This window comes from Sciurus carolinensis, chromosome 15, assembly GCF_902686445.1.
Source record: "Sciurus carolinensis chromosome 15, mSciCar1.2, whole genome shotgun sequence".
In the NCBI taxonomy this organism is placed as follows: domain Eukaryota; kingdom Metazoa; phylum Chordata; class Mammalia; order Rodentia; family Sciuridae; genus Sciurus; species Sciurus carolinensis.
Genome location: NC_062227.1, coordinates 8806188 through 8832771, shown reverse-complemented (window position 1 = coordinate 8832771; position 26584 = coordinate 8806188). Strand labels below are relative to the sequence as shown.

Genomic DNA, 26584 nt, shown 5'->3' with positions numbered 1-26584 from the left:
ACAAGTGCCCAACCCTGAGTTAGATCACAGGCTGGCAGAGGAAGTCCGGCTCCACAGAGTTTCCCCTGTGGACAGAGGACACAAATTATCATGCTAATAAGTGCCATGAAGGACACTTAGGAAAATGGTGCCTGGTGGGGTCACCTGCCTCCAAGATGATCCCAGGGATGACATCATTGTGTGGTCTCCTCCTACAGTGAACCAGGCTGATGTGACCAGTGAAGTGGGGCACAGGTCTTGGTATGTAACTTCTAAGGCTGGGTCTTAGAGGTATTGAGGCATCAGCCTTGTGACTTTGGATAGCTTATTCTGAGGGAACAAGTAGCCATATTATTAGGATGCTCAACCAGCCCTGGAGAGAAAACTGGGGTCCCCAGCCAACTTCTGTGAGTGAGTCAATCATCTTGGAAGTGGATCCTCCCTCCCAGTGAAGCCCTCAGACGAGACCATCCCTGGCTGACATCTGACTATATCATCACAAGAGACCCTGAGCTTGAATTCCAGCTATATATAATAGATATTTATGTTATAATGTATATGACATATATTTATAATATATACATAATATATATTAATTGCAATAACCTAAAGGTGGAAACTGTTCAGATGTCCATCAGTGAATGAATGGATAAACAACATGTGATCCATCCATACAGTGGAATATTATTATTATTATTTTTTTTTTTGGGTGCTGGGGATCGAACCCAGGGCCTTGTGCTTACAAGGCAAGCACTCTACCGACTGAGCTATCTCCCCAGCCGCCCAGTGGAATATTATTGAGCCTTAAAAAGGAAGGAGAGCCAGGTGTGGTGGCACATGCCTGTAGTCCTCAGTACTTGGGAGGCTGAGGCAGGAGGATCACTTGAGCTCATGAATTCGAGGCCAGCCTGAGCAATATAGGAAGACCTCCATCTCAAAAAGAAAAAAAAGTTTAATGGGGACAGTGTTTCAGTTTGGGATGATGAAAAGGTCTAGAGATAGATGGGGGTCATATAACAGTGTGAATGTACTTGATGTCACTGAACCGTATATTTATAAATGACTACAGTAAAACAACAATGATAAAGCAGAGGTGTGGAAATAAGCTCTGAGGGGCTTGACGGGAGGCCTGGAGACCAGGAGGCCACTTTAATGGTCCAGGGCTGGTAGCAAGTGTGGAGTGAGTTAGGGGGCGTAGGCGGGGTGAGTTTTGAGGTTAAGCCAAAGGACTTGCTGAGGGATCGAATGTGTGGCTGAGAGAAAGTGAAGAGCCCTGGATTTGGGCCTGCAGCAGGCGAGGGAGAAAGACTCAGGGGTCCTCTGCTGAGACTGAGACTAGTGATCGCTCACCAGCGGAACATTGCCCTGGCCGGGGCCTGAAGGAACTGCCACACCCACTTCCTGTCCCTTGGGATGCTTCCTCTTGAAGCCCAGCTGCCATGCTGGAGGGGAGCTCAGGTCACATTACGTTTCAACTGAGAGCCTCGGTTAAGGTCACACCAGACATACTAGAAGATGCTTCTGGAAGATTCCACCCCCTGCCACTGCCCAAATGCAGTGGCATGTGAGAAGCAAGCACAAGCAAGAACCACCTTGCTGAGTCCAGCAAACAAGCAGAAAGAACCAGCATGGGGGCTGCCACTGCTGTTGTTTTACACCAACAAGAAAATGAAACAGGTAGCCAGCGTCCCCCATGGGCCCCCACTGGGGAGAGTCTGCTGAGTAGTGATGTCTCCTCTGTGCCCAGTTCTGTTAATGCAGCCACCTGGTTATTTGAGTGACGCCATTCCAGGGGGACTCACGTTTCTTTGATAACTTGGCTTTGCACTCTCACCAACTCCAAATCTAAGACAGCTGAGTCAGGCCTCAGGGGACTTGAAGCTATAAAGAGGAGGATGACAGTAGTCCTGATGTTGCTCATGGCCACCTGGAGAGTGACCTCCTGGTGCCTGAGTGGCTTGGGGTCAGTTGGTTGAGGTGATGCGAGCAAAACTCATGACTGACTTCCTTTCAGGCTAGAGCATTTTGTGGCTGGTGCAAACCTCTCCAACATCCCCTTCCTCTGTCACAAACATTTTGGACACTTGCATTGGAATGGGGGATGCTTTACCAGCCGGGAGCTCTGGACACTCCACTGAGCAGTCCTTGCCCATCAGCTGGACACATACTACGAGCAGGAAATAAACTTAGTGGTTTGAGACCCTGAGATTTAGGAAGTTACTTGTTTCAGCCACATAACCTCCCAAATGACAGATATAATAATAAAAATTACTGATTTCTTGGGCTGGGGTTGTAGCTCAGTGGTAGAGCGCTTGCCTCACACATGTGAGGCACTGGGTTCGATCCTCAGCACCACCTATAAATAAATAAACAAAATAAAAATATTGTGTCCATCTACAACTAAAAACAATTTTTTTTTAATTACTGATTTCTTGAACTAAGGTTATGGTTTAGATATGAGGTGTCCCCCAAAAGCTCATGTGTGATAAGATGCAGGTTTAGAGGTGAAATGATTGGGTTATGAGAGATTTAACCTAATCAGTACATTAATCCCCTACTAGAGATTAACTGGCTGGTAACTGTGGGCAGGTAGGGTGTGGCTGGAAGAGCTGGTCATTGCGGAGTGTGCCTTTGGGGTACAGTTGTTCTTGGTGATCAGAGCTCTCTCTCGGCTTTCTGGTGCTGTGTCCCAGCTGCTTTCCTCTGCCTCACCATAGGCCCAAAGGAGCGGAACAGGACATCTCTGGTCTGACCTCTAGAACCATGAGCCCCCAAATAACCTTTTCCTCCTTAAAATTGTTCTTGTCAGGGCTTTTGAGCCCAGCAGTGAAACAGCTGACTAAAATAACCAATAGGTAAATGGGGAAGGACAACCGTGGCCACCAGACAGGATGCTGTTCAGGCCTTTGTGGAAAGCAAAGTGGGTGTGTCCAAGAACCCACAAAAAGACCATGGTGGTAAGTGGTCCCTTCTCCTCCCAGAAATTGGACATCTAGGGGTTCTATTTGGAGGGTGGGAGTTGGGGGCTAGTCCCCCTTTGCTTATCCCTAGAGGGAGAGCCCCACAGCTCCAACAACCCCGAGGGAGAACAGCTCTCTGCTGTTCTGCTGTTGGGGTATCGCTAGTATCTCTGGTCCAGCTGCAACCCCCAGGCCATGCTGCAGGCTTGGGGGTGACCTGTGAGCCACAGCTCCCCTGGACAGCTGCTCTGCCCTACTAGGCCCCTCCTTACTTCCACTGCTCTTGCCTTTCACCTTCTGTAGCCCCTCCATGGGAATCTGAACACTCATTTCTGTAACTCCTGGCTACTGAGAGCTGCTGTGGTCAGGGTCATCCACTGGAACACCTTCAGGGCAGGCCTCTTTGTCCCTAGCCTGCTCCATGTGGCCGGGGTTTACAGCCTCTGCCATCTTGGTTCCCACCTTACCCAGAGGGGTTGGTGGGGCTGGAACTTGGCATGAGGAGTCTGGAGCCTTTAGTTGCCCATGCCAATCCCTGGCCAGAGCTGCTGAAGACCCGGGAGCATCGTGGTTTCTGACCCCTGCATACAGATCCACAGCAGGGGCCACCTTGTACTCCTGTCTGAGCTTTCCCCTTCAGTGTCCTACCAGATACCCCACGCAGGGTGTGCAGGCACGTCCCCCACCTCAGTCCCAGTTGGAAAGCCATCAGCAGGCAGGGAGCAGCTGGAGTGCAGACCTCTGACTCCTCTTCTGCTTCCCCGTGGCTCCCGTGTGCCTGCTGAGCCTCCGGGTCGGAAGCAGGAGAGTCAACTTTCTTCAATGGCCAGAGACAGGTCACACTCCAAATTTTTGAAGACTGCACATATTTTTAATTGACCCAAGACAAATATGGGGCTCAGAGGCAAAGAGAGGATGGGGCCTGGAGCTATCAAATGAGTCCCAAGTTCACCTTTTGTTTTGATGCTGGGAATTGAACCCAGCAGTGCTTAACCAGCCCTTTTGTATTTTGAGGGGTCTCTCTTAGGTTACTCAGTGCCTCACTAAGGTTGCTGAGGCTAGCTTTGAACTTGGAATCCGCCTGCATCAACCTTGTCAATCACCGGGATTACAGGCACACACCACCATGCCCAGTTCCCAAGTCCACCTTAAACCCAAACAAATAAGAGGTGCAGTAGCAGCAAACATGTAACGCCAGGAGTGCCTTGGCCGTACGCACCCACACACAGCTGAGCTGTTCAAACTGTCCCCTCTGAGAGCAGGCTGGAAGGGCAGGAGCTAGGATCCTCTTCTATCAAATTGTCTTGGTAAGTAACTGACTTAAAGTTTTGTGATGATTTTTTTTTTTTTCAGTGCTAGGGATCAAACCCAGGGTTTATCTCAGCTGCCACTACCAGTGTGGCTACCATGCTGAGCTCTTTTTTCTAAGTTTGTACTGGTGATTGAACCCAGTGGTGCTATACACTGAGCTATACCGCCAACCTTTTAAACTTTGAGACAGGGTCTTGCTAAGTTGCCCAGGGCAGCCTTGAACTTTTGATCCTCCTACCTCAGCTTCCCGAGTCACTGGGATTACAGGCATGTGCCACTGTGCCAGGCTCCTATGATGGTCTTAAAGTGTGTCCCTCGTTTCTTTCCCACTTGCTAGCTGTGAAATCTAACACCCCATCCTGGCCTATGGGGCCACCATGATTCCTGATGAACAGGACACAGCAGAAGCCACAGGAGGACTTCCAAGGCCTATAGGTGAAACAGCCTCTCTAATGCTCGCGATGACTCCCACCTTGGAAAGCAGCCACTGTGATGTGAGGCAGCCACAATGGGTGACCGGGAGGAGGTAGACTTGCTGGCCAACACTCCATGAGGTCTCTGTTGACTGCTAGCAGCAACCCCAGATCTGCAAGGGACCCAGCTACCACAGGAGGGACTGAGCTTTGGCAAGCCCAGAGCACTGAAGGGAACAATTGTAGCTTCAGGCCACCGTTGTGGTTATGTAGGGATGGACAACTGGGACCGTGGTATACACCTTTTTTCTTTTTTAGTTATAGAATTATTTCCCACACTTGTGCTTTACAAAGATAATGGATACAGGACCCTCCATGGATTCCTGCTTGGAAACAGCACATCCTGCCCAGGAAGATGCCAAGGTGGTCATCTATAGTTGCTGAAAAGTTTATTGCTCTTTTCTTATTCTACTATGCAAAACTAGATTTGTTTAAAATACTTCTTTCTCAGTCTCTTTAAAGGACCCTGGTTAGATATTGTACTACATTAACCTCAGCCGCTGTTTCAAGTGCGCCATTACTATAAAATCACCACAGCTGGGCTCCTTTTGGGGCCCAGGGCTCCTCACTAGGCCCCCTAGCCTGCGAGGGGCCCCAGCTTCTGCTGTCAGCTTGACCCCTGAGGGGTCTCTACACCTGGAGGCGGCTTCCACTGGCAGATCCCCAGCTGGACAAGTGGAGTTGCAGGTGCCGGGCTGGTGACGTCACCCTGGGAGGTACATCGTGGACCGTGTGGGCATTCTTGAGGCTGGCCCTGAGGAAAGCAGAACCTTCCCTGGGTTCACTGTGTGGACAACCACACGGGTGCAGGGTGAGCAGGAGGAGCTGCTGGGCCCAGGATCCTTGTCCACACTGGGGGTCACGCCAGCCAGTTGCCTGATGCCTTCGCTGAGGTCTCTGTGGGGAGAGTAGGCATGAGCTGGAGAGTGGATGAGGTTTAGCTACATCCAAGTATCCAGGCCTGGTCCTGGTCCTGTGGACTTTGGGACAGACCATTCCCCCAAGGGCTGGGGAACACTGCTTCCTCCTGCCAGAGCTACCTGTTCCCTGGGGCGTGTGGAAGTTGCTCTGTCTTCCTTACTGGACCTACTGGTCAGGCCTCAGGTCCCTCACCCACGTGGCCAGGGTGGGTCCTGGTCATCTTCCTAAGGGGTGAGAAGGGGCCTTCTGAGGCTTATTCAGTGTGTGCATAAACTGCTGGGAGTCTGGCTGCCTGGCCAGGACCTGGGGACAGGGGACCAGGCACATCCAGAGGACACCTCCTTTCCTTCCAGGCCTGTCCTCTTTAGTGGCCTGGAGCTGGATCACTCACCTTCCACACCCTCAGTGCCCTTGCAGCTCCCCAACCCCAACACAAACTGAGGTGCCCTTGGGCTGATCAGAGCTGCCCCCCATCTCTGGCTTCCACACACGCTGTCCTTGCTCCCTGGAGGCTGCCAGGCTGCCCCAGCCCTTTGCCTGCTGCCCCCTCTCGACTCCTGAGGCACGCTCCTCCAGTATGCTCACTTTAGGCCTCACCACCTCCTGGAAGCCTTCCTAGATCACCATTCCCACCCACATCTCATGCTCAAGAAAATTCTGGAAAGTAATAGAATAAATAATGCAGTGGTTCAGTGAACACATGAATGAATCGATTAGTTAATTAGTAGAGAGGAGACAGCTTCGTGAGTAAGGATGCAGACTTTGGATGGGCAGCCTGAGGTCAAACAAGCTTCCTGCACACTAGCTGTGTGAGATTCTGCTCAAGTTTCTTAACCTGTCTGGTTCTTCATCTGTAAAAGTGGTGCCCACACCTAAGTTTAAGAGCTAATATCTGGAGCGCTTAGAACAGAGTTAAGCACATTGTTGATGCTGGGCAATATTTACAACATAAAGCCAGGGCCAGGGGCAAGCCCAGCCTTGCCTGAGGGGTGATGGCCTCAGATCCAGACCACCCTGTCTGGGAACCAGGAGCCAGAGACAGGGGTTTGGGGACTCTGTCCCCATCATGCTGTGTAGCCTTGGGCAGAAGCTGTCTTCTGATTCTCCATTGAGCCTGGCTGAGTGCTCAGGGTGCCATGTGTGGGACAGCTCAGAGGAGGGGCTCTGCCCCAAGTGCCCCCCAGACAACCTGCTCTCTGCTTTATCTCCTACTTCCTGTCTCTTAAGCTACACTGCCTAGAGCCAGCTGTCAAAGTGGCCCCCAAGCCAGCCTCCTCCAGCCTGTCATGACCCCCTCAGGGCAGCCCCCAGATCCAGGAGTCTCCCACTCCTTGGGGAGGAACATAGTTCCCTACACAGCTCTGGGACCACCCTTGGATGAGGGTACCTGTCTGACCCCAAGGCCTAAGAGTTAGTGTCTGTGGGGCAGGGACAGGGCAGACATGGCCTCAGCAGCACCCCTGGGAGCCCCTGGGCCTCCTGCGTTCACCAGGGGAGCACAGCTGCCTCACCAGGGCACCATGTCATCCCAACAGCAGCAGCTCTCCCCACTTTCCTGATTAGGACACAGGACAGTCTGGTCACAGCTCTGAAGTGGGAGCAGTGCCACAGGGTGGAGGCAGCAAAGAAGTGTGGAACCAGCCTCGGCCACCTGAAGACAGGAGGAAGAACACAGCCAGGTGCAGCCGCGCACACCTGTGACCCCAGGACTCAGGAGGAAGAGGCAGGAGGACCAGGGGTCAAGGTCAGCTGACTCAGTTATGTGATGTGCACGTGCAGATATGTCCCAATGAGTCCCGCTGTTATGTACAATTATAGCACACCAATAAGAAATAATTAAAGAATTAGAATGTGAAAAAAGAAAGAAAGAAAAAATTCAAGGACAGCCAGGCAACGTAGTGAGGTTCTGTCTCAAAATACAAAGAGCTAGGGACGAGGCTCAGTGGGGAGGGGTTTGTGCCATGCCCTGGGTTCATCCCCAGCACCACACACACACACACACACACACACACACACACACATTAGTCAAAACAGTCCAACCAAACCAACAGGAAGAAGGAGCAGAGCCTGTAAAATCCTTGTGGCCAGTTGGCAGGTCAAGCACTCTCCCATGACACGGACCTCCTCGTCATGCAGAGGAACTGAGAAGGAGTGACATCAGCAATGCCCCTGGAAGGAGGGTTTGGGGAAAATATTCACCCTCAAGACTAAGCAAAAAAAGGCCAATAAAAATGACCTGTAAAATTTATACAAGCTAAGCAAGCAGTAAATAAGTCATTAGTTTTCAATGAGGATGTGGATTCTCATATAAAATATGGCTGAATGAGCTTCTTCAGAGCTCTCAGAGAAAAATATAATAAAAATAAAAATATTCAGACTCTGGCCTAAATAATTGACTCCTAGGATCACCCTGAATATGTTGTCTTAGAGAAACTGCCAGGTGTGATGGCACGTGCCTGTAGTCCCACCTACCTGCCAGGCTGATGTGGAGGGTCATTTGAGCCCAGTAGTTTAAGGCCAGCCTGGGCAACGTAGTGAGACCCCAGCTCAAAAAACCAAAAAACAGGCTTAGGGTGGGTGTAGCTCAATAAAGAGTGCTCACCAACATGCGTAAGTCCCAAAACCATGAAATAGAAAATTAAAAACAAAAACAACAGCAACAAAAAGAAAAACAGCTCTAAGCACAAAGAGATCTACCACTCTGACTGTTCAGTAGGAGAGGGTCTAACAGACATTGGAGCATTTGGCCTAACAGACAGCTATTCAGAAGGAGACTCCAAGCCAGGCACAGAGATGCATGCCTATAATCTCAGTAATTTGGAAAGCTGGGGCAGGAGAATTGCAAGTTCAAGGCCAGCCTTGGCAACTTAGTGAGACCCTGAGCAACTCAGCAAGCAAGACCCTCTCTCAAAATAAAAAATAAGGGCTGGGGATATAGCTCAGTTGGTAGAATGCTTGCCTTGCAAGCATGAGGCCCTGGGTTCAATCCCCAGCACTGCAAAAAAAAACCCAAAAAATAAAAAATAAAAGGGGCTAGGGATGTGGCTCCATGGTTAAGTGCCCCCCTCCCCGCCCCGTATCAGAAAGAAAAAAAAAGAACGAGGTTTCTAGCTAGGTGTGGTGGTACACATTTGTAGTCTGCTCAGGAGTCTGAGGCAAGAGAATCCCTTGAACTTAGGAGTTCCAGGTCAGCCTAGGCAACACAGGGGGACCCTGTCTAAAATACTAAGACTGTTGATAACAATGGGATTCTGAAGGACTCAGACCACCAGGATAAAGAGGAATGTGTCCTTAAGTGGAAAAGGCACGGACAGTTTCCGACTCACAGTGACCCTGAGGCCTGAGGAAAGGAGGCAGGAAAATGGATCACTTCCCTGTGGGCACTGGAAGGCTCAGTGACTGCACGTCACACAGGACCACCCTGGTCCCCACCCCAGTGCCTTGGCTTCTTCCTTTGCACAAGAAGGGCAAGAGTGGTAATGACAAGTACTTTCTGCACTCTCAGCCCAGGCAAGGACAAGGGCACACACGTGGACCCTGGTCATCTCAACAGTGCCAGGACCTGGGCCCTCCCTGATCCTTGACAGGCCAGGCAGCTGAGGCTCAGAGCAGTCATCATCCTACATGGGACCACAGGGCTGGAGTAAGCACTTGCTGCTCAGGAGACAGGTGGGACAAAGAGCAGCACCAAGCCAGGCATGGAGGGCACTAGGGAAGCCCAACACCTGGTGCCAGCAGGAGGTGCTCAGAGAAGGACAGGCATGTATCAGAAGAACACGGTGCAGCCCACAGGCTCCTCCATCAAAGGACAGTGGAGCCCACAGGACACCGGTGGGGAAGGGGAGGGACAGATGGCAACCCCGGAAGATGGAAGGCGGGATGGAGATCCGGGACACCAGTCTCCTTACTTTTGTGTATTTGTGATATTTTCTCATGACAAAGGTTCTAGAAAAGAATATCCTATGAGTTCATAGTGGTATCAGAGCAACAAAACAAAGATTAAATAAAGCAGATCTCATGGTTGCTGCTCCTGGAGATAGAGCAGAATCACACTCAACAAAGGCACCCTCTGCTGTGGCAGACTCCAGCAGGGTCACCCTGGAGCCCACGGGCCACGGCTCCTTCCTCATACCCTGACCTGCGGGACTCCTCTTAGCCAAGAGACCCTAGTCTCATTTCCCACAAGGGTAGCCTGACCCTGTCTGCTCATGTAACATCCAGGCCACAAATGCAAACCCAGCAGGGTGGTGTAGAGACACCAGAGGGGTGCAGAAGGGTGGTCTCGAGACCCCCGACCTGCAGCCCTCAGAAGACCACGACGCCAAGGACGAAAAGCCTGTCCCAGTTTAGGAAGTCCAGAGAGCTGGTGGCCAAGTGCTGCATGTGATCCTAGAGCGCAGGACGGGTGCCCGGATGCGGACGGCAACGTGTGGGCGCTTTCTAACTGTGAGACCCCAGGGTCAGCGCTCTGGAGTCAGGAAGGGAACGTCCACGGATTGGTTCAGAGAAAACAGAGGGCGTGTACTGAGAAAGAGGGAGCGAAGGCGGAGAGAGGATCGGCTCGGCACCTTGCTGGGCCAGGGAGGGGACACGGGTCCCCAGAGCTTCTGCAATCCTGGAGGTCGGAATTCTTAAGATAAGGGAGTGCAGGGGGCAGTTGTCCCCACAGCAAGTCATGGCTGGTACCGAGTACTAGAAGGACCCCGGCCTCTTGTTTGAGGGTTGGGAGGCGAGGCCCTGGGACCTGACAGTGCTGGGCTCAGGAGAGGCTCCCAGGGGCCTACACCCCCCGCCCACCCCACGCCCGTGGGCCCAGGCCACCCACGTGGTGAAGCTGCGGTTGTTGTGCGCCTGGCTGGGCTGGCTCCTGGGTTTGCCGCTGCTGCTGCTGTTGTTCTGGTTGTGGACCTTGAGGCCGAGGTACGCGGCCTGCACCGTCTCCAGGTCCTCTCCTCTCAGCTGGTGCCACAGCTGGGCCGTCCTGGAGGAGACAGTTCAGGTAAGAGAGTTCCGAGCAGCCACCCGTCCCCATGTGCACCTCGGTGCAGCCTGACAAAGCTCTGAGAGAGCCGGACAGGGGACGCCACCACTAAACTCCACCACTGCCGCTCAGAAGCAACGAGGAGTAGTAGAGGGTGAGAGTGGTCTGTGCCAAGAGCAGGTGGTAGAAAGTTCTAGCAATGCTCGGTGCTGATGGCTGCACAGCACCATGAATGCAATTGGCATCACTGAGCCGCACACTTAACGACAGCTAAATGAATTTCATGTTATGTGTGTTTTACCCACAATAAAGAAAAATACAAACGATAAGAAAAGCATTACTGTGAGGAGAAAGGAGATGGCCTCCCGAGGGCCACGCCCGCCCGACAGCCAGTGGGGCAGGTGCCGCGGGAGGAGTGAGGGCCCGTGGCAGGCGCGAGGCCAGGGCAGGGCACAGGGCTCAGACCATGCCCGGAGGACCACATACCTGTTGGAGCGCCGCTGCTCACTCTTCTTCACGCACTTGAGGAGGCAGCAGGTGAGGAAGGCCACGGACATGAGTAGGATGATGGCACAGCTCACGATGGAGGCGATGACTGCCACCTTGAAGCCAAAGGCCTCATGTGGTGGCACAGCTGGAGGGGAGACAACCACCTGCTCCTGCTGCGGCTCTCCCAGACCCGCAAGGCCCAGGATGGGGCATCAGAGGCGGGCAGAGCCTGGCTGGCCCTGGTGAGCCCTGTTCCTGGGGAGGCAGTGAAGTACTGATGGCTGAGGCAGAGGTCTGGGCAAACTATTGGGGGTGGCATTGGGGAAGACTTTCCTTAAGAAGGAACATTTGGGCAGGGTTTTGCAGGGTGTGTAGGAGTTTGCAACACAGCCAACTGGAAAAGCTCTGGCAGGGAGCAGTGACCCCTTGACTCCTAGAAGGGTGGATTGTGGAGCAGATGATGGTGGACACAGCCTCTGAGGATCTGTCCTGTCTACTGTCTAAATTCTCACAAAGCTCCAAGCAGGCAAAACCTTTCCAGGGCCTTCTCAAGTCACTTTCCAGGAAAGGGGAAAAACAAGAAAAATGCCCATCAGTGGGGTCAAAGGGCATCCACGCATGTCAGCTGTGTGACCTCAACTAAGCAACAAGAACGAGTTACATGAGATTCTAAGGGATGTTATGGAGAAAGCAGTCCCAGACCCTGAGCTGTACCCTCCCCTGGTAGCAGACATGGCTCATGCCAAGTTCCATTCCCCTGCTCTCCAGCTGGACACTGCCCATCCAGAGTGAAGGCTCCACACAGTGGTGACATGACCATGTTTTGGCCAACAGTGGACAAGGGCAGTGACCAGGACAACCCCCATCACTCTTCTCTGAAACACTGGGGAGCACCCTTTGCTGCTAGAAACCCCCTCACCCCGCAAAGTCCCTGCCTGGGATAATGGCTGTGACGCTGGGCCACAGTGCTGGGGCCACGACACACAGCCACAGAAGGGCAGGGTCCCAGGTCCCACAGCAGTGAGCCTGCTCCAAGCCTGGCCACCCATCCCTGAGGCAGCAGCACTCCTCGGTTAACCCTGTTATTTTGGGTTTTCTGCCTCTTGGAGCCTAATCCTATGACTCCCTGCTTCTCAGTTTCGGCCACAGGACTGTGGAAAGGCCCTGAGAAGTCCTGCAGCACACATACCCAGCTTCTGCCACTAACAGAGCATTCAGGGCTCCCATCTGGAAGCGCGTGCAGGGCATTCCACGGCGCTGCCTCATGGACTGTCAACGCCCTGTTCGACAGCGATAACCAGATCACCAAACTAACAACCCTTCCCAAGACTGGGTGCCCTGGAGCCGGGTCCTCCCTGGTGCTGGGTTCTTGGTACCCAGAATTCCTGGCATATGGGGCATCCTCTCAGGGTGTGCCACCTGCACGCAGGCATGAGAGAATGAATGATCACAGCTTCCTGCTCAGCAGATGGCCAAGCGCCCACTCAGACAGCACAATTGGCCCCCTGGTGGCCAGGGGCCATAGCAGTGGCAGAGCCCGGACCTGAAGCCAGCAGCCAGGACTGGAGTCCACGCTGGCGAGCTGCCAGGGCCTCCAGGATGCTGCCCAGCGGCACACCAGATGGGGATCAGGACCCAAGCCCTGACCAGCCCGGGGCACGTGACGGGGGCCATGTGATGGGCTATAGTGCCCCCCTGTAGCTGAGGCGGGTGGCCTGGGTGTTTTGGCCAACATTTGCACGTGGTCTTACATTTGCACGTGGGGATCCCTGAAGACCAGTCGGCGATACTCCCCTTCCAGGCACAGGTGAGGAGGCCAGAGCCCACCATCTGGTGGCCAGAGGGGCAGTGGAAAACGAGCACAGTTCCCACAGAAGTGCCATCGCCATGAAGGACTTGAAAGGTGCCCTTTGGGGGCAGCTGCAGCCGAGCACAGGTGCCTAGGGAGAGAGATGGTGGTGAGGTGTAAGGGCAGCACGCGGGGTAGGCACAGGGAGGGGCCGCCCACTGGGGAGTGGGGAGGAGCCTCCAGGTTGCAGGATGCTGGGAGAATCACATGGGCCATCCAGTTCAGGGACAAGTAGAACTGGACCCTACATTAAGTACAGTCTGCATTCTGAGGCTCATCTCTTAACAGAGAAACAAGCAGTAGACAATCGGGCAAACACACGGGTATAAGCATAGCTCCAAAGGCAGACATCAAGAAAACTGAGGAAGCTGGGCACAGTGGTGCACATCTGTAATGCCAGCAACTTGGGAGGCTAAGACAGGAGGGTTGCAAGTTTGAGGATAGCCTCAGCAACTTAGCAAAACCCTCTGTGGAAGAACAAAAAAAGGGCTAGGATGTAGCTCAGTGGTAAACCACCCTTGGGTTTAATCCCTAGTACCAAAAAAAAAAAAAAAAAAGTCAACAGATCAATAAATTTGACTCCATGAAAAGTAAAAGGCAAAAGCTTGACTCCCTAATAATTGAAAAACAAACATCAACGCATGAAAAATTAGGAAAAGATATTTGGAAAACAGGACAAAGGTCAATATCCTTAATTTGTTAGAATCGTACATCGATAAGAGCTGAACACACAATTTTCTTTTTAAATGAACTAATGTGTGAACAGCAGTTGACATGAGAAACAAATGACCAACAGGCGCGAAAACATGCTCATGCACATAGCGATCGAAGAGATGCTCGTTCAAATGAGAACCAGTCTCTGCCTCAGCAAGCAGCAAGAGTAAAAGCAACAGGGCTGGGGATGTGGCTCAGTGGTGGAGCGCTTGCCAGGCTGTGCCAGGTCATTCCCAGCTCCGCAAAAACAAATAAACATAAAAATAAATAAGTAAAAGGAAAACCAATCATATGTACATCAGCAAGGACAGGGAAGTGACTCCTCCCAGATCCAGGTCAGACCCCAACCTTTCTGGATGGAGTCTGGTATAAATGTGTCAAGGGTCTATGCTGTGTACGCATTGAGAACTTAGCCAAAGGCATGAAGAACTTTCTGCCAAGACTCTGTAGCACGATGCTCCTCTCCGAGCTACGAAAAACAGTGAAAAGTTAGAAATTATGTCTCCACCACTAGGCACTGATTTACAAATCAAGGTACAAATAGCCAATCCTACCATATATAGACAACAAAATGCTATGACAGGTTTGCAATGATACATAAGGATGCAGGAAGCTGGGAACGGAGTTGAGTGCCCAGTTCCAGCTACATGGGAGGCTGAGGCAGGAGGATTGCTTGAGCCCAGGAGTTCAAGGCCAGCCTGGGCAACACAGCAAGAGCCAAGTCCCCAGATTTTTACAAAATAGTAACAATGACAAAAGTTGGCACTCGAAAGGGACTTTGTGTGCTGCACACTCTTGTACTATCCCATCGACAGGAATGACCATCCTTATTCCCATGTGAAAACCAAGCAGAATGGGGGTGGGGAGTTATGTTACTTCCTGAGGTCAACAGCTCACAGGGCACAGGGCGGACTCAGAACCACGCAGGGGCCCCAGTCCAACTTCATGCACGCACACACACAGCCCGCACCCTTTAGTCAGTTTCTTTTTGCCTGCACAAAGCACCTACCTGAGTCATCACTTCCGCATGGACCAGCAGCGGGTCCCTCTTTCAGCAGTGAAGTACTCGCTGCAGGGACGGACCCCGTTTCTCTGTTCCCTGCTGATGGGCACGAGCGTCTTCTCTATGCTTGGGAATGCTCAATGAAACTGCTAAGGATGTCCCAAGCAGGTGCCCAAGGGCAAGAGGCTCTTCCTTCTGCTATTTCCTGCATTTCTGAGCACTGACTGAAGAGGCACCTGAGCGTCTTTGTGCCTGTTGGCCTCATTTCATGCAGACAAGGACACACATCCAGATGTGGGGCAATGGAGATGGAGGCCAGGGATGGAGGCTGATGGAACCTTTCCATGCTGACCTGCTGTGACCTTCTCCTATCCTATGCCCGATGCCCTCTGGGGCTGGGCACACATATCCCACTGCCCACTAAGCCTGACATGATCCAGCCAAGTGCCTGAGCACCCCACCCTCCTCACATGGTCTCCCCAATTCAAGCAATATTTTTCATTAGAAGCTCTTCATCTTTCAAATTCTTGGGCCCCAAACTTTAGTGTCTATTTAGACTTCTTTTCTCATCCACAACCAACTCACCTTCAAACTCTGTGGGCTCTAATTTCAAAATGTATGCCCAGTTCATCTGCAGTAGGCTGAAGCATCTCCCGGGGCTGGCTGTTTTCCCAGGTAGATTCTCCCCTTGTGGGACACAGCTCCCTATTTCTCACGCTGTGTCTGAACTTACCAGCCTGTACAGAGGGGAAACCCAGGCTCAGAGAAGTCTAAACCCCTCGCCTCAGCAATGCCCTTCTTAGGGCCCAGGGCACTACCGGGTCTTCAGCAGAGCAAGCCCAGGCCTACATTCTGCTGTCTGGGAACAGTGGAGGCCCGGGCTCTGTCAGCCCATCGCGGTGGCAGTGATGGTGCAGAACAGCGCTTGACTATGTGGCCAGGCCACATCAATGTTCTCCCCAGCAGAGCCCAAAGCCCCCTGTCCAGGGTCTATGTCCCACCTAGAACCCTCGCTGGTCGCTCAACAAGCTGAGGCAACAAGGGGGAGAGTAGAGCCTGGGGCAGCCCTCTGGAGGGGCAAGGTGACCTGTGTGGTGAGGCCACCTCTGTGTGGTGAGGCCATGCTGCTTCCACCCAGAGCAGTTTGACAGGCGCATGGGGGAAGAGTTGACTCAGGATCAGCACAAACACTGGGTGCCTAATGAATGTCGTTTTGTATGACAGCCCTGTAATTTCTTCTTATAAGCACAGCAAGACTGAATGACATCCCAAGGACACTGGGCCAGGACAGAATTGGGACCTAGCATACTGAGTGAGGAACCCCACTCCAGCTCCATCTGGGCAGCCTCAAGCCCTGTTTCCATCCCTGGCTGTGGCTACCCACCAGCATCCCTTCTCCTCATCCCACCGTTGCAGCTGGGGACAAGGCTGCCATAGAAAACTACACTTCCCAGCCTGCCCTACAGCAGCCGTAGGGCATGTGACTGTCTGGCCAGTAGGATGTGAGTATGGGTGGCCATGGCCACTTCCAGGCTGGGGAGCAAAGATGGCGGATGCGTGGAAGGGAGGATCAATCTCTCAGATCCTAATAAGAGAGAGAAATAAACTCTGGCTGGAGTTAAGCCACCATCTTTGTGGTAAAACCTGAACAAAGTTTCAGGAATAGTTCATCCCAGTGCCCTGGGACTTTGCCTGGCCCACCCAGATCTCTGAGAAGACAGTAATAAGAAAGTAAAAATAACACCCAGATTATACTCTGGGCAAGGCCCCCTGCTGAGTGCTTTGGTGGCTGTGGACATGAGCATATGGACTTAGACTGTGGGGCTCTGAGTTCCTTATGGTCACAAAAGTGGGGGCCTGGACAAGGAAGCCTCCTGGGTCTCCTAGGCAGCACAGCTGGTTGCCTGCCTCAGGCTGGTTTAAGGAACAATGAAGTGAAATGCCAAGGCATTTGCAAGGTCCCTAGAATACCAGGTCAGGAGCCATGGTTGGAAATAAGGTATGCCATCTAATCTGACAGCCCTAGACACCAAGGCTCAATGACACTGAGGTCACACAGTTAGTCACTAGTTCAGCAAGGAGTCAACTGCAGTACTTGGCTCTTCATCCACTGGGAGTCGCCATCTTGTCTGTCCCTTCAACATCTAGGGAAGGCTGAGCTTCCAGTCTGGCAGGACCAATCTGATGGTTCTCTGCTCACTATCAGCATTACATATCAACAACACATGTCTGCACAGAAAACTCTGTTCAAAAAGCATCCCACGTTCCTGGCCTCAAGCAACACTCATAACAATCCCAATAGGGCAACAGGGAAGAAATCATTATTAAAAACTAGAAAACTAAGACTCAATCAGGCTGAAGCCCAACACCCACTGATGGAGGGGTGGGAGTTGGACCAGGGTTTATGATAGCCAACTCAATAGCACAGCAAGAAGTGGGAGGTAGATAGGCAACATACATGTAACAGAGGGTATCTTTTCTTGATAAACAACACACATATTGACAAGACAATGACAAAATAACAACAATAACAACAACAGAAGCAAATTAGAAAAGAGAAGCAAATGGTTCACAAAAATAGAAAACAGATCAACTAGATAAAAAAAAGGAAATAAAAGGCAACCAGGTCAGAAAGAGCACCAGTAGCTGACATGCTTTTGTGTGCAGAAAATCTTCAGAAATCCCCTAAAAAATACTAAAACTAACAAGTTCTGCAACATTGCAGGATACAAGGTCAACACAGGAAAAATCAGTTGTGTTTCTATAAAGTAGCAATGAGCAAACCGAAAAGGAAAGAAAACAATTTCATTTACAAAAGTCACAGAAACAATTATGTAGGAGTAAATTTAACAAAAGCAGCATAAAAGTTGTACTCTGAAAACTACAAGATGTCGTTGAAAGACATTAAAGAAAACCTAAATAAATGGAAAAACATGAATCAGAAGACTGATCATTATTAAGATGGTAATGCCCTCAAAACTATAGACTCAACGCCACCCCTATCAGAATCCAGCTGCCGTCTTTGTGGAAATTGACAAGCTGGTCTGAATATTCATATGGAAATGTTAAAAAAAAAAAAAAAAACCTAGACTAGCCAAAACAATCTTGAAAAAGAACAAAGTTGAAGGACCCACTTCTCAATTTCAAAACTTACTATGAAGCTACAGTAATCAAAACAGTGTGGTACTAGAATAAGGATAGACACACAGAGCAGTATGGCAGAATTGAGGGTTCAGGAAAAAACCCTCCTATTTATAGTCATTTGATTTTGCCAAGGGTACCAAGATAACTCAGTGGGAAAAGAATAGTTTTTCAACAATCGGTGCTTGGAAAACTGGATATTCACATGCAAAAGAGTGAAGTAGGACCCCTACCTCATACCAATGCTAAAAATTAACTTAGAATGAATCAAAGACCTAAATATAAGATATAAAACTCTTAAAGAAAACAGGGTAAATTTTTGTAACTTTAGGCAATGGTTCTTAGATATGACACCAAAAATAAATGATTCAAGGGAAAAAAAACTGGACTTCATTAAAATTAAAAACGGTGTTCTTCAAAGAACACAATGAAGTGAAGAGACAACCTCCTGATTGGGAGAAAACCATCTGCAAATCATATACCTGATAAGACACGTCTAGAGTATATAAAGAATTATTACATCTCAATTATAAAAGACAAAGTTTTAAAATGAGCAAAGGATCTGAACAGATATTTCCTTAAAGAAAAGACCACCATAAAATAAGCACATGAAACAATTCTCAACATCAGCCTTCAGGGAAATGTTAAGTCAAAACCACAAGGGCATACCACTTCACATCCACCAAGCCGAACACTATATATGGTCTCGTGGTTTCTCGATGTTACACGCAGGATTACCATATAATCCAGTAATTCTACTCCAAGGTAAACACCCGAGAGAAACGAAAACACATGTCCACACAAAAACTTGTATGCGAATGCCCATAGCAGCACTATTAATACAGCCACAAAGTCGAAATGCCCAAATGTGTCACTTAAAAAAATGGATAAACCGGGGCTGGGGAGATAGCTCAGTCGGTAGAGTGCTTGCCTTGTAAGCACAAGGCTCTGGGTTCGATCCCCAGCATCCAAAAAAAAAAAAAAAACGGATAAACCAAATATGGTCTGCCTATACAAGGGAATACCCCTCAATCACAAAAGAAGCAAGCACGGGTACATGCTACAACACAGTTGAACACTGAAGACGTGACAAGTGAAAGAAGTGAGATGCAGAAGGCCACATATTGTATGAGTCCCACTTACATGAAAGGCCTGGAAGGAGGGCTTTTCTGAGTACAATGAAAAGAGTCTAAAATTGACTGAGCTGGTTGCACATCTAAAAGCTACTGAGTTGTACATTTTTAAATGGGTGGATTATATGGTATATGAACAGCTCAATAAAGCTATTAAAATCAAGAGGAAACTATTTATGCCAATTAAAGAGTATTTATGCAAGGGTTGGGACTGTAGCTCAGTGGTAGAGCACTTGCCTAGCTAGCATGCGGAAGGCCCTAGGTTCCATCCCCAGTGCTGAAAAGATAATATTTATGCACATTCAAGACCTGTTTGCTTTTTACCTTGTTCAGGATTAAAAAGTCCACAAGGTGGGCTGGGGAGATAGCTCAGCTGGTTGAGTGCTTGCCTATCATGCACAAGGCCCTAGGTTCAATTCCCAGCATCATTTAAAAAAAAAAAAAAAAAAAAAAAAAGTCCACAAGGCTGAGGAGGTTTTGTTGTTGTTGTTGGGTATTTTTTGTTTCTGTTTTGATACTGGGGATTGAATCTAGGGGTGCTCAGTCATTGAGCATATCCTCATATTGCTAAAAAATTTGATACAGGGTCTTGCTAAGTTGCTTAGGGCCTCACTAAGTTGCTGAAGCTGGCTTTGAACTTGGGATCCTCCTGCCTCAGCCTCCTGAATTTCTGGGGAGAGAGGAGTGCACAACTTTTTGGCAGGTGTGCAAGGCAGGGAAGGCAGGAGTTGCTCTGCAGGAAGGGACATCAGAGTGACACTGAGTACCCTCTGGGCCAGGTACAGCTCTAAACCCCTGTACTGGGCGATTTCCTGTAACCACGGGCTGACCCTCACTGGCCCTTGGATCCAAACTCTTGCCTCTGTCTGGGCTCTTCTGAACTCCCAGCCTGGTATCCAGAGGCACCAGTGCAGGAATGACAGAAGGAAGCCCGACGTCAGACAGAGTGGTGATGGGTGCTCCTAGGGAGGGGAGGCCCTCCACTTTTTCAGAACCCTGTGATCTAGAGATGTGCTATCCTGCCAGCCAGGGAGGTGGATGCAGGATTCTGGAGCCACAGCAGGCATGCAGCAGTCATGTGGGCCTCCCCCAGGACACCAGGCAGTCAACACTTCCCAGTCCTCAATTTAGAGCTGCAACTTCCGCATTCTTCTGTGGCTGGTTCTGGGAGAGGAGGGAGGCCCATTCTCCCCAGAGGCTTGGGAGTGGGCACACCAAGGCAGGTACACGGGGAGGGGAAATCAGCGAGGGTGGAAGCGCTCATGGCTGTCTGCCCAATGACAGGATGATGGCTGGACTCGAACTCATCGAAAAATAACACATGGCTGGGCGAGGTGGCACATGCCTGTGATCTCAGCAGCTCAGGAGGCTGAGGCAGGAAGATCACGAGTTCAAAATCAGCCTCAGCAAATTAGCAAGGCCCTAGGCAACTCAGTGAGACCCTGTCTCTAAGAAAAAAAAAAAAAATTACAAAAAACAGCTGGGGATGTGGCTCAGTGGTCGGGTGCCCCTGAGTTCAATCCCCAGTACTGAAAAATAGAAATAAAAAATAACATGCATGCAGCTGGGGCTATAGTTCAGTGAGCTAGTATGCACAAGGCCTTGCAGGAAAAACAAGACCTGGAGGGGTGGACAAAGGAAGGGCGGGATGGAGGGGTACGAGATAGAGCAGGAACTCAGCAGGGTGAAGGATCCATGGTGCTTCCTCCTCTGCCGTATGCTTGTTAAGTAATAAAAATGTGAGGGACATCCTCCAGCAGCCCTGCCACCATGGAACTAACTCCTAGCACAGCCCCCTCTTGACTACAAGGGCTCTGGTGGGTGAGGGTGACTGTCCCACTCTCCACCCCAGGCCCAGACACACAATCCACTGCCAAAGGTCCGGAAACAGAAATTTCTGCCATACAAGAGGAATGTGATGGACAAGGCCTCCCGTGCAACCAAGGTGGCCAGGCCCAGCTTTGGAGCAAGAGGTTGAAGATGGGTCAGGCCTTATCAGCCGGGGGACCCTGGTTACTTCCTGCCTGGGTCTGTGTCTCCACATGCAAATGCCACACCAGACAAGGTGGGGCACAGACCAGACGAGATGACTGTGGCCCCAGCAAGGAAACCAACACCATCAACTTCCCCTAAGTGCATCTTAGAAAGAGCAGTGTGGACAGTGCAGTGGGGACAAAAGGGGGGCACCAAGATGTCCCATCTGGGCTCGCTGCTTCTGTCAACAGCCACATCCTGTGCTCTGCCACTGGGTTCCGCTGTGGGGAGGTGCTTGTCCTGTGGCACATCTCACAGTGTAAGCCACCCACAACTCGGAGGCCACACATCTTGAAAGACAGAACATCCGCCCCTGTCACTGAGCCTCACAAACTTGAGGGTTAAAAGGTAAAGTCACCACCCACAACCAGAGAAAGGGGACCAGCCAGCGCTAGCAACCTTGTAAGAACCCTAGGATGTATGGTCAAATTAAAGACTTCAATAAAAGCACAGAACAATTTGGAGCCTGAGCCCAAGCCTGAGCCCAAGCCTGAGCCCAAGCTGGACGCACACTGGCCTCAAGTGCATGGCGGGCAGAGAGGGTTGGTACCCAGCAGGGGTCAGGGAGGCAGGCTCTAGGAGGTTCGGAATGGGAAGGGGGCTTTAAATGCAATCAGGGTCCTGAACATGACATCAGACCCTGCATTTCCAGTCAACCAAACCAGAGGGCGGGTCTCACAAGGCAGACTACCCCAGTTCCCCGTCATATTGTTGGAATGGTTCGTCCCTTAAAAATAAAACAGAAGCCTTTGGTGGAAATAACAGTGGTAGGAAGCAGGGACAAGCCTCATTCATGGATGGCTCTGCCTGGCCTCCTGTGTGTCTTAGGGGGGCTTCTGCCCATGAAGGGAGGCCCGGAAGCCCCACTTCCTTGAACCCATCTACCAAGCCAGGAGCAGGGAGGTAGAGTCACTTGCTGGAGGCCACAGGGAGAGAGGTCCCAGTTGGGAATGCCCCCTCTGACCTACCAGCCTCCTCTCCTGACCCCAGGGGGCTCCTGGGGTCTGATCCTGACCTGGTCACTTTGGGGCAGCATGACTTGGGCATGGATTCCTCACCTCCTTCAGGTTTCCCCATCTGCAAAACGCACGACCTGCCCTCTAGTGACTCAAGGAGCACTGCACTGTGGAGGCAGGGGCTGGCCCACAAGATCACTGCCCAGGGTGGTGGGACTTAAATCACACCCCAAGCACCTCAGGACATGCTGGGACCCAGGGCACCGATCTCAAGGCACTCAGGTCTCCTTCCCCAAGTCCATGGTCCCCAGGGATCCCCATCACTTAGACCCATCAGGGTCTCTGGCACCCATCCCTGGGCCTGGGAAGGCAGCCTACTCTTCCTCTGGGCTGAGCACATTTTCTAGGAGAGGAAACAGAGGCCCACAGACCTGTCCAAGGCTTCTGGAGCCAGCATCAGCAGAACATCAGGAGCCTAGACTTTGGGCCCCTCAGGGTGGTCCCTTCCTTAGGACATGGGCAAAAAGGATGGGGTGGGTGGGCAGCACGGTGCCAGGGCTATGGTCGATGAAGCCTGTGCGCCTCCAAGGGAGGTTCTGAGAAGTCACCAAGGCCTGGCATACAGGCTCTGACAACCATGTTCCTAGCCACCAAACAAGAGACCAGCTCCGAGGTCCCCTGACCCAGCCTGCAGACCCACAGCCACCCCTCACCAGTCCCCATGTCCTGCAGGCCCAGAGCCACCCCTCCCTGAGTCCCTGCAGCCCTCCCTATGCTTGGTGCCTGAGGTCAAATCCCACCTGTCCCCACTTAAAAATGCCCAAATGCCCCTGATGTCCAGAACCTGGCCCTTGTGGGGATGCTCCCTCCCCAGCTGACCTTGAAGACACCCATGCTCAAGAGAAGGCACCCGCCCACCAGAGGCGCAGAGCCACCCTAGAGGTAGGCAGCTTTCTGCCGCCCCTACAGGCCCCCACTGCCCACTGTGTCTCCCGTCCTTTGCTGTGTCCAGGCCTCGGGTCTCCCCCTCGGGTCCTCTCCAGTGCGGTTTTACTCAGGCACCCCCAAGACCCCTTTTTTTCAGTATGTGGAAGCAAATCTTCAAGGAGGGGATAAAACGGGAAAAAGTGCGTTTAAGGCAAACAGAAAGACAAGAACACATAAGGCCCAGCCTGGCCCTCTCACGGCTGGGAGGAAGGAGGTGAAGACAAGGACACTGTAGGGTCTTGGGGTCCTGGCCCACAAGAACCCTGAGCCCCACCTCACACCTCTGCCCAGCCCACAAGCTGCAGCTAAGGGACACAGTGCCTGACCTGGGTGGGGCCCCGGTCCTCCCAGCCACTGGAGACTGGCCAAGCGTGGAGAGATCCTCATTGTTAATTTTTTATCTGGAACCTTGAACCGCGGGCCAGCTCCTCTGTCCTCCTTCCTGGAGCCCACAGGCCCCCACACCCTGACCTTTTTAATAAGCTCTCTTTTATGCTGGCAGAGGCAGAGAGGGTGCAAGGTGGCGGGGAGAGGTGGCCACTGGACCTTGCCTCCCTGGGACTTAACAGCGGGACTGGGTCCCCCCCTGCCAGTGAGACCTTGTGTGACTTTGCTCTGGGACACAGTTTCTCCAAACGCAAAATGAGAATTCTCAGGAGGGATTTCTCAGAGAGCTCAGAGGGGCAACTTGTACAAACACATGTGCTCTAAGGAACCCCCAAAGCCCCAGCAACAGGGATAACTTGTGTTTCCAACACTGAGTGTGAGAGGTCCACAACTCTAGCTGTGTGTCCTCAGGCATGTCACCTGCCCTCTCTGAGCCCATGTGCCCATAGAGGCAGGGGCACAGGCTTCAGAGCCCCTGAAGCCTTGGGTCTCCCAGGCTGGACCTCTCACACTGCAGAATGTGCAGTCTCTTCCAGAACAAACCTAGGATGAGTCCAACTGAGGAAAGATGTACCCCCCCAAAAATCCCTTGGGGTAGAGGCTGAGGCTTCAGGGAGCTATGCCTTTTACCCAGCTGCTCTGCCGCACCCCTAGCAGGAGGCCAGAGCCAGGTCTCAGGGGTAGGTGAGCCTCACTTTAATTCATACTGGTTCCCACTGGGCCTCCGTTTCTCCTCTATAAAATGGGCACAGCCCAGCTCTGTGGCTACAGGGGAAAGCCAGGAGGACTACCTGGAGCAAACCTTCATCTGTCCACTGGACCTCCTGATGCCTCCCTTTCCAGACCTTTCAAAATCCCTTCCAGGAGTGCCTGGGGGTTGCCTTCAGCCACTGGAACCCTGTGTTCCTGGACAACCTCCCAGATCAGGGAGTGCAGGAGTTGCCCTGGGAGCAGGGCCACGTGCTGGCCACTCAACAAACATAAACCCTCCTCTGAGCCAGTCTTCCCACCCAGGGGAAGACCATGGACCCTCAAGATCCAAGTCATCTGGACTACTCTGCTCTTTCCTATCTACTCTAGGATGTCCACTCTGGATATCCTATCCACTCTGGGTTGTCTCCAAGACACCCCAAGACATTCCTTCACTTCGCAGCCCATTTCACAGCACCAGAGGCTGAGGCTGCATGGCAGCGGGGCATAGAGTGCAGATGATGGCTTTACCCCCAAGAGGACAAGGAGACCCAGGCCCTGATTCCACCTAGCCTGATCACAGCCTGGGGACAGGTATACTGTCCTCACCACTCAGAACATGGGGAAACTCGGGTATAGAGAGACCCGGGTCAGAGAGACACCAAACTCCACAGGGGACTCATGTCCAGGAGTGCACACAGAGTCTGGTACCCACAGGTGACTTAAAGATGACCAAGCTGCAATGGCAGCTTGCTGGGGCCAGACCAAATGAGATGGACTCTGAGACACCCCCCCCCCCATACACTGATTTTCCTAGCAAACAGCTTTTTGTGTGCAACAGTATCAGATCCTACAGCCACTCCCTTGCCTTGGGTTGACCTTGGTTAGTTCCTCCACCTCTCCTTGCCCTAGATTCCTACTCCCCCAAGCTGCTATGCCCAGAAAAGTTTCACTCCTGTGAGTGCCCAGGCAGTACCAGGTCCATGGCTGACTCCTTAAACACAGGAGCAAAGCATCTGTGATCCCAGCATCAAATTAGGGACTATGGGGATTTAAACCAAACCCATCAGGGCCAGGAACAAGTCTCAACTTCAATGCACAGTAGGAACCAGACCCCACCCCCAACTCCAAACCTCAGCTTCCTCCTTTACAAAGTGGCTAAACCCAGTCCCAGCCTGAATAGCCCAAAACCCTCAGGTGCTGCCCTGGTGGGCAGTGACCATTGAAGTAAGGTTTTGGAAGATCAGATATACAGGGTTCCGGTTTGGTTATGCTTCTGAAAGGGTCAGACTTTAGAAGCATTCATGGAGCAAAGATCGCATTGGAACCCAGTGCCTTGTGCCTGGAAGGTGAAACTCCTTTGCACATTCTTCAAGCGATACATTTTAAAATAAGTCAGCTTCCCTCCTTCCTGAGATCTCTGGGTCTCTGGGCCTCAGCCAACCCCAGACCCCGCTGCTGGATGGCTCGGGTGGCCACTTCTCTCTCGCAGCCTCAGTTTCCCCATTGGTAAAGAGCTGGGGTGGCCTCCCAAGGGACCCCGAAGATAACAGGCCCCGGCGCAGAGAGGGCGCCCGGGCTAGTCCCTTCCGCCCCTAGCGCTGCGCGCCCGTCAGGTGAGGCCAGTTCGAATTTCCGCAGGCGTCTGGAGCCACCGAGGGACTACCACATGCGCCGACCCGGGCAGCAGCTGTTTCCTAACCACTCACCGCCAGGTTTTGAACCCGTTGGGGCTCCCGCTGGGCCAGGGGAAGGTCGGGAAGAGTCTGTCCTCCGGTAGGCCGTCGGCCGTGCGACTCACGCGCCCCTCGCAGCGCACAACCCCCAGCTGTGCAGCCCCGCAGCCCGTCCCTCGCCCCTCGGCTTCCCCGTCTGTGAAAAGGGCACAGAGCCCCACCTCGGGACCCTGCAGACCCAAGCCTCACCTGTGCGGTTCCCCGGAGCGGACGTAGCGCTCCCCGCCCGGCCCCGTCGCCTCGACCTGCTGCTGAGGGTCGCGGGCATCCTGAGCGCTCCACTGCTGCAGGCTGGGCCCGCCAGTGTGGGGGCGGAGTCTGAAGGAGGGCGGGTCCTCGAGGGGCGGGGCGAAGGCGAGTCCCCGCCCCAGACACGCCCTCCAAGGGCGCGGTGCCTTGCACCAATCAGGCCACACCTACCTTTGAGGTGGGGCCGGGACTGGAACCCGATGTAAGGGCGGGGCCGGGGTGGGGCGGGGCTCAGGGTTGGGACAACCAGGGGGAACCTATACCCAGACCTGCCAAAGCGGGCCCCTGAAAGTGTCTCTCCAGGGCTTCAGCCCCGCCCTTCCCCTTTCGACCCTCACCTGGCCCCTCCTGCCAGGTTCTTCCCATCTCTCCTAGTATAGTTTTTCATGTTTATTTTTTGTGTAGGGTTTTGCGTTCTTAGGGTGCACAATTCTGCAGGTACCATAAGGCAAAAAGTAAAACCCCGTTTCCTCTGCCCGCTCCAACTCCCTGGATCTCACCCATCTTAGGCGGACCCCACGCCAACCCTTGGCTCACTGTGAGCCAGGCCATCTGAGGCTCCTTGAGCAGGTTGCTCTTATAGTAATCCTC

The 26584-nt window shown here is 52.2% G+C and overlaps 1 protein-coding gene across 3 annotated transcripts; it reads right to left on the bottom strand.

Moving 5' to 3' along the window:
• Nucleotides 1-4223: 4223 nt before the first annotated feature.
• Nucleotides 4224-26048, bottom strand: Susd3 (sushi domain containing 3). Of its 3 annotated transcripts, none has more exons than XM_047526729.1 (6): nucleotides 25934-26029; nucleotides 15266-15417; nucleotides 12866-13054; nucleotides 11112-11259; nucleotides 10470-10625; nucleotides 4224-5620 (listed from the first exon to the last, which is right to left on the bottom strand). In XM_047526729.1, the coding sequence occupies exons 2-6, from the start codon at nucleotides 15309-15311 to the stop codon at nucleotides 5428-5430; spliced, it is 732 nt and encodes a 243-aa protein (XP_047382685.1). In that variant the 5' UTR covers nucleotides 15312-15417; nucleotides 25934-26029; the 3' UTR covers nucleotides 4224-5427. The 3 variants fall into 3 exon arrangements, with proteins under 3 accessions (XP_047382685.1, XP_047382686.1, XP_047382684.1); XM_047526730.1 differs by lacking the exon at nucleotides 25934-26029 and adding an exon at nucleotides 25718-25743; XM_047526728.1 differs by lacking the exon at nucleotides 15266-15417 and having other exon boundaries at nucleotides 25934-26048.
• Between the last annotated feature and the right edge of the window lie 536 nt (nucleotides 26049-26584).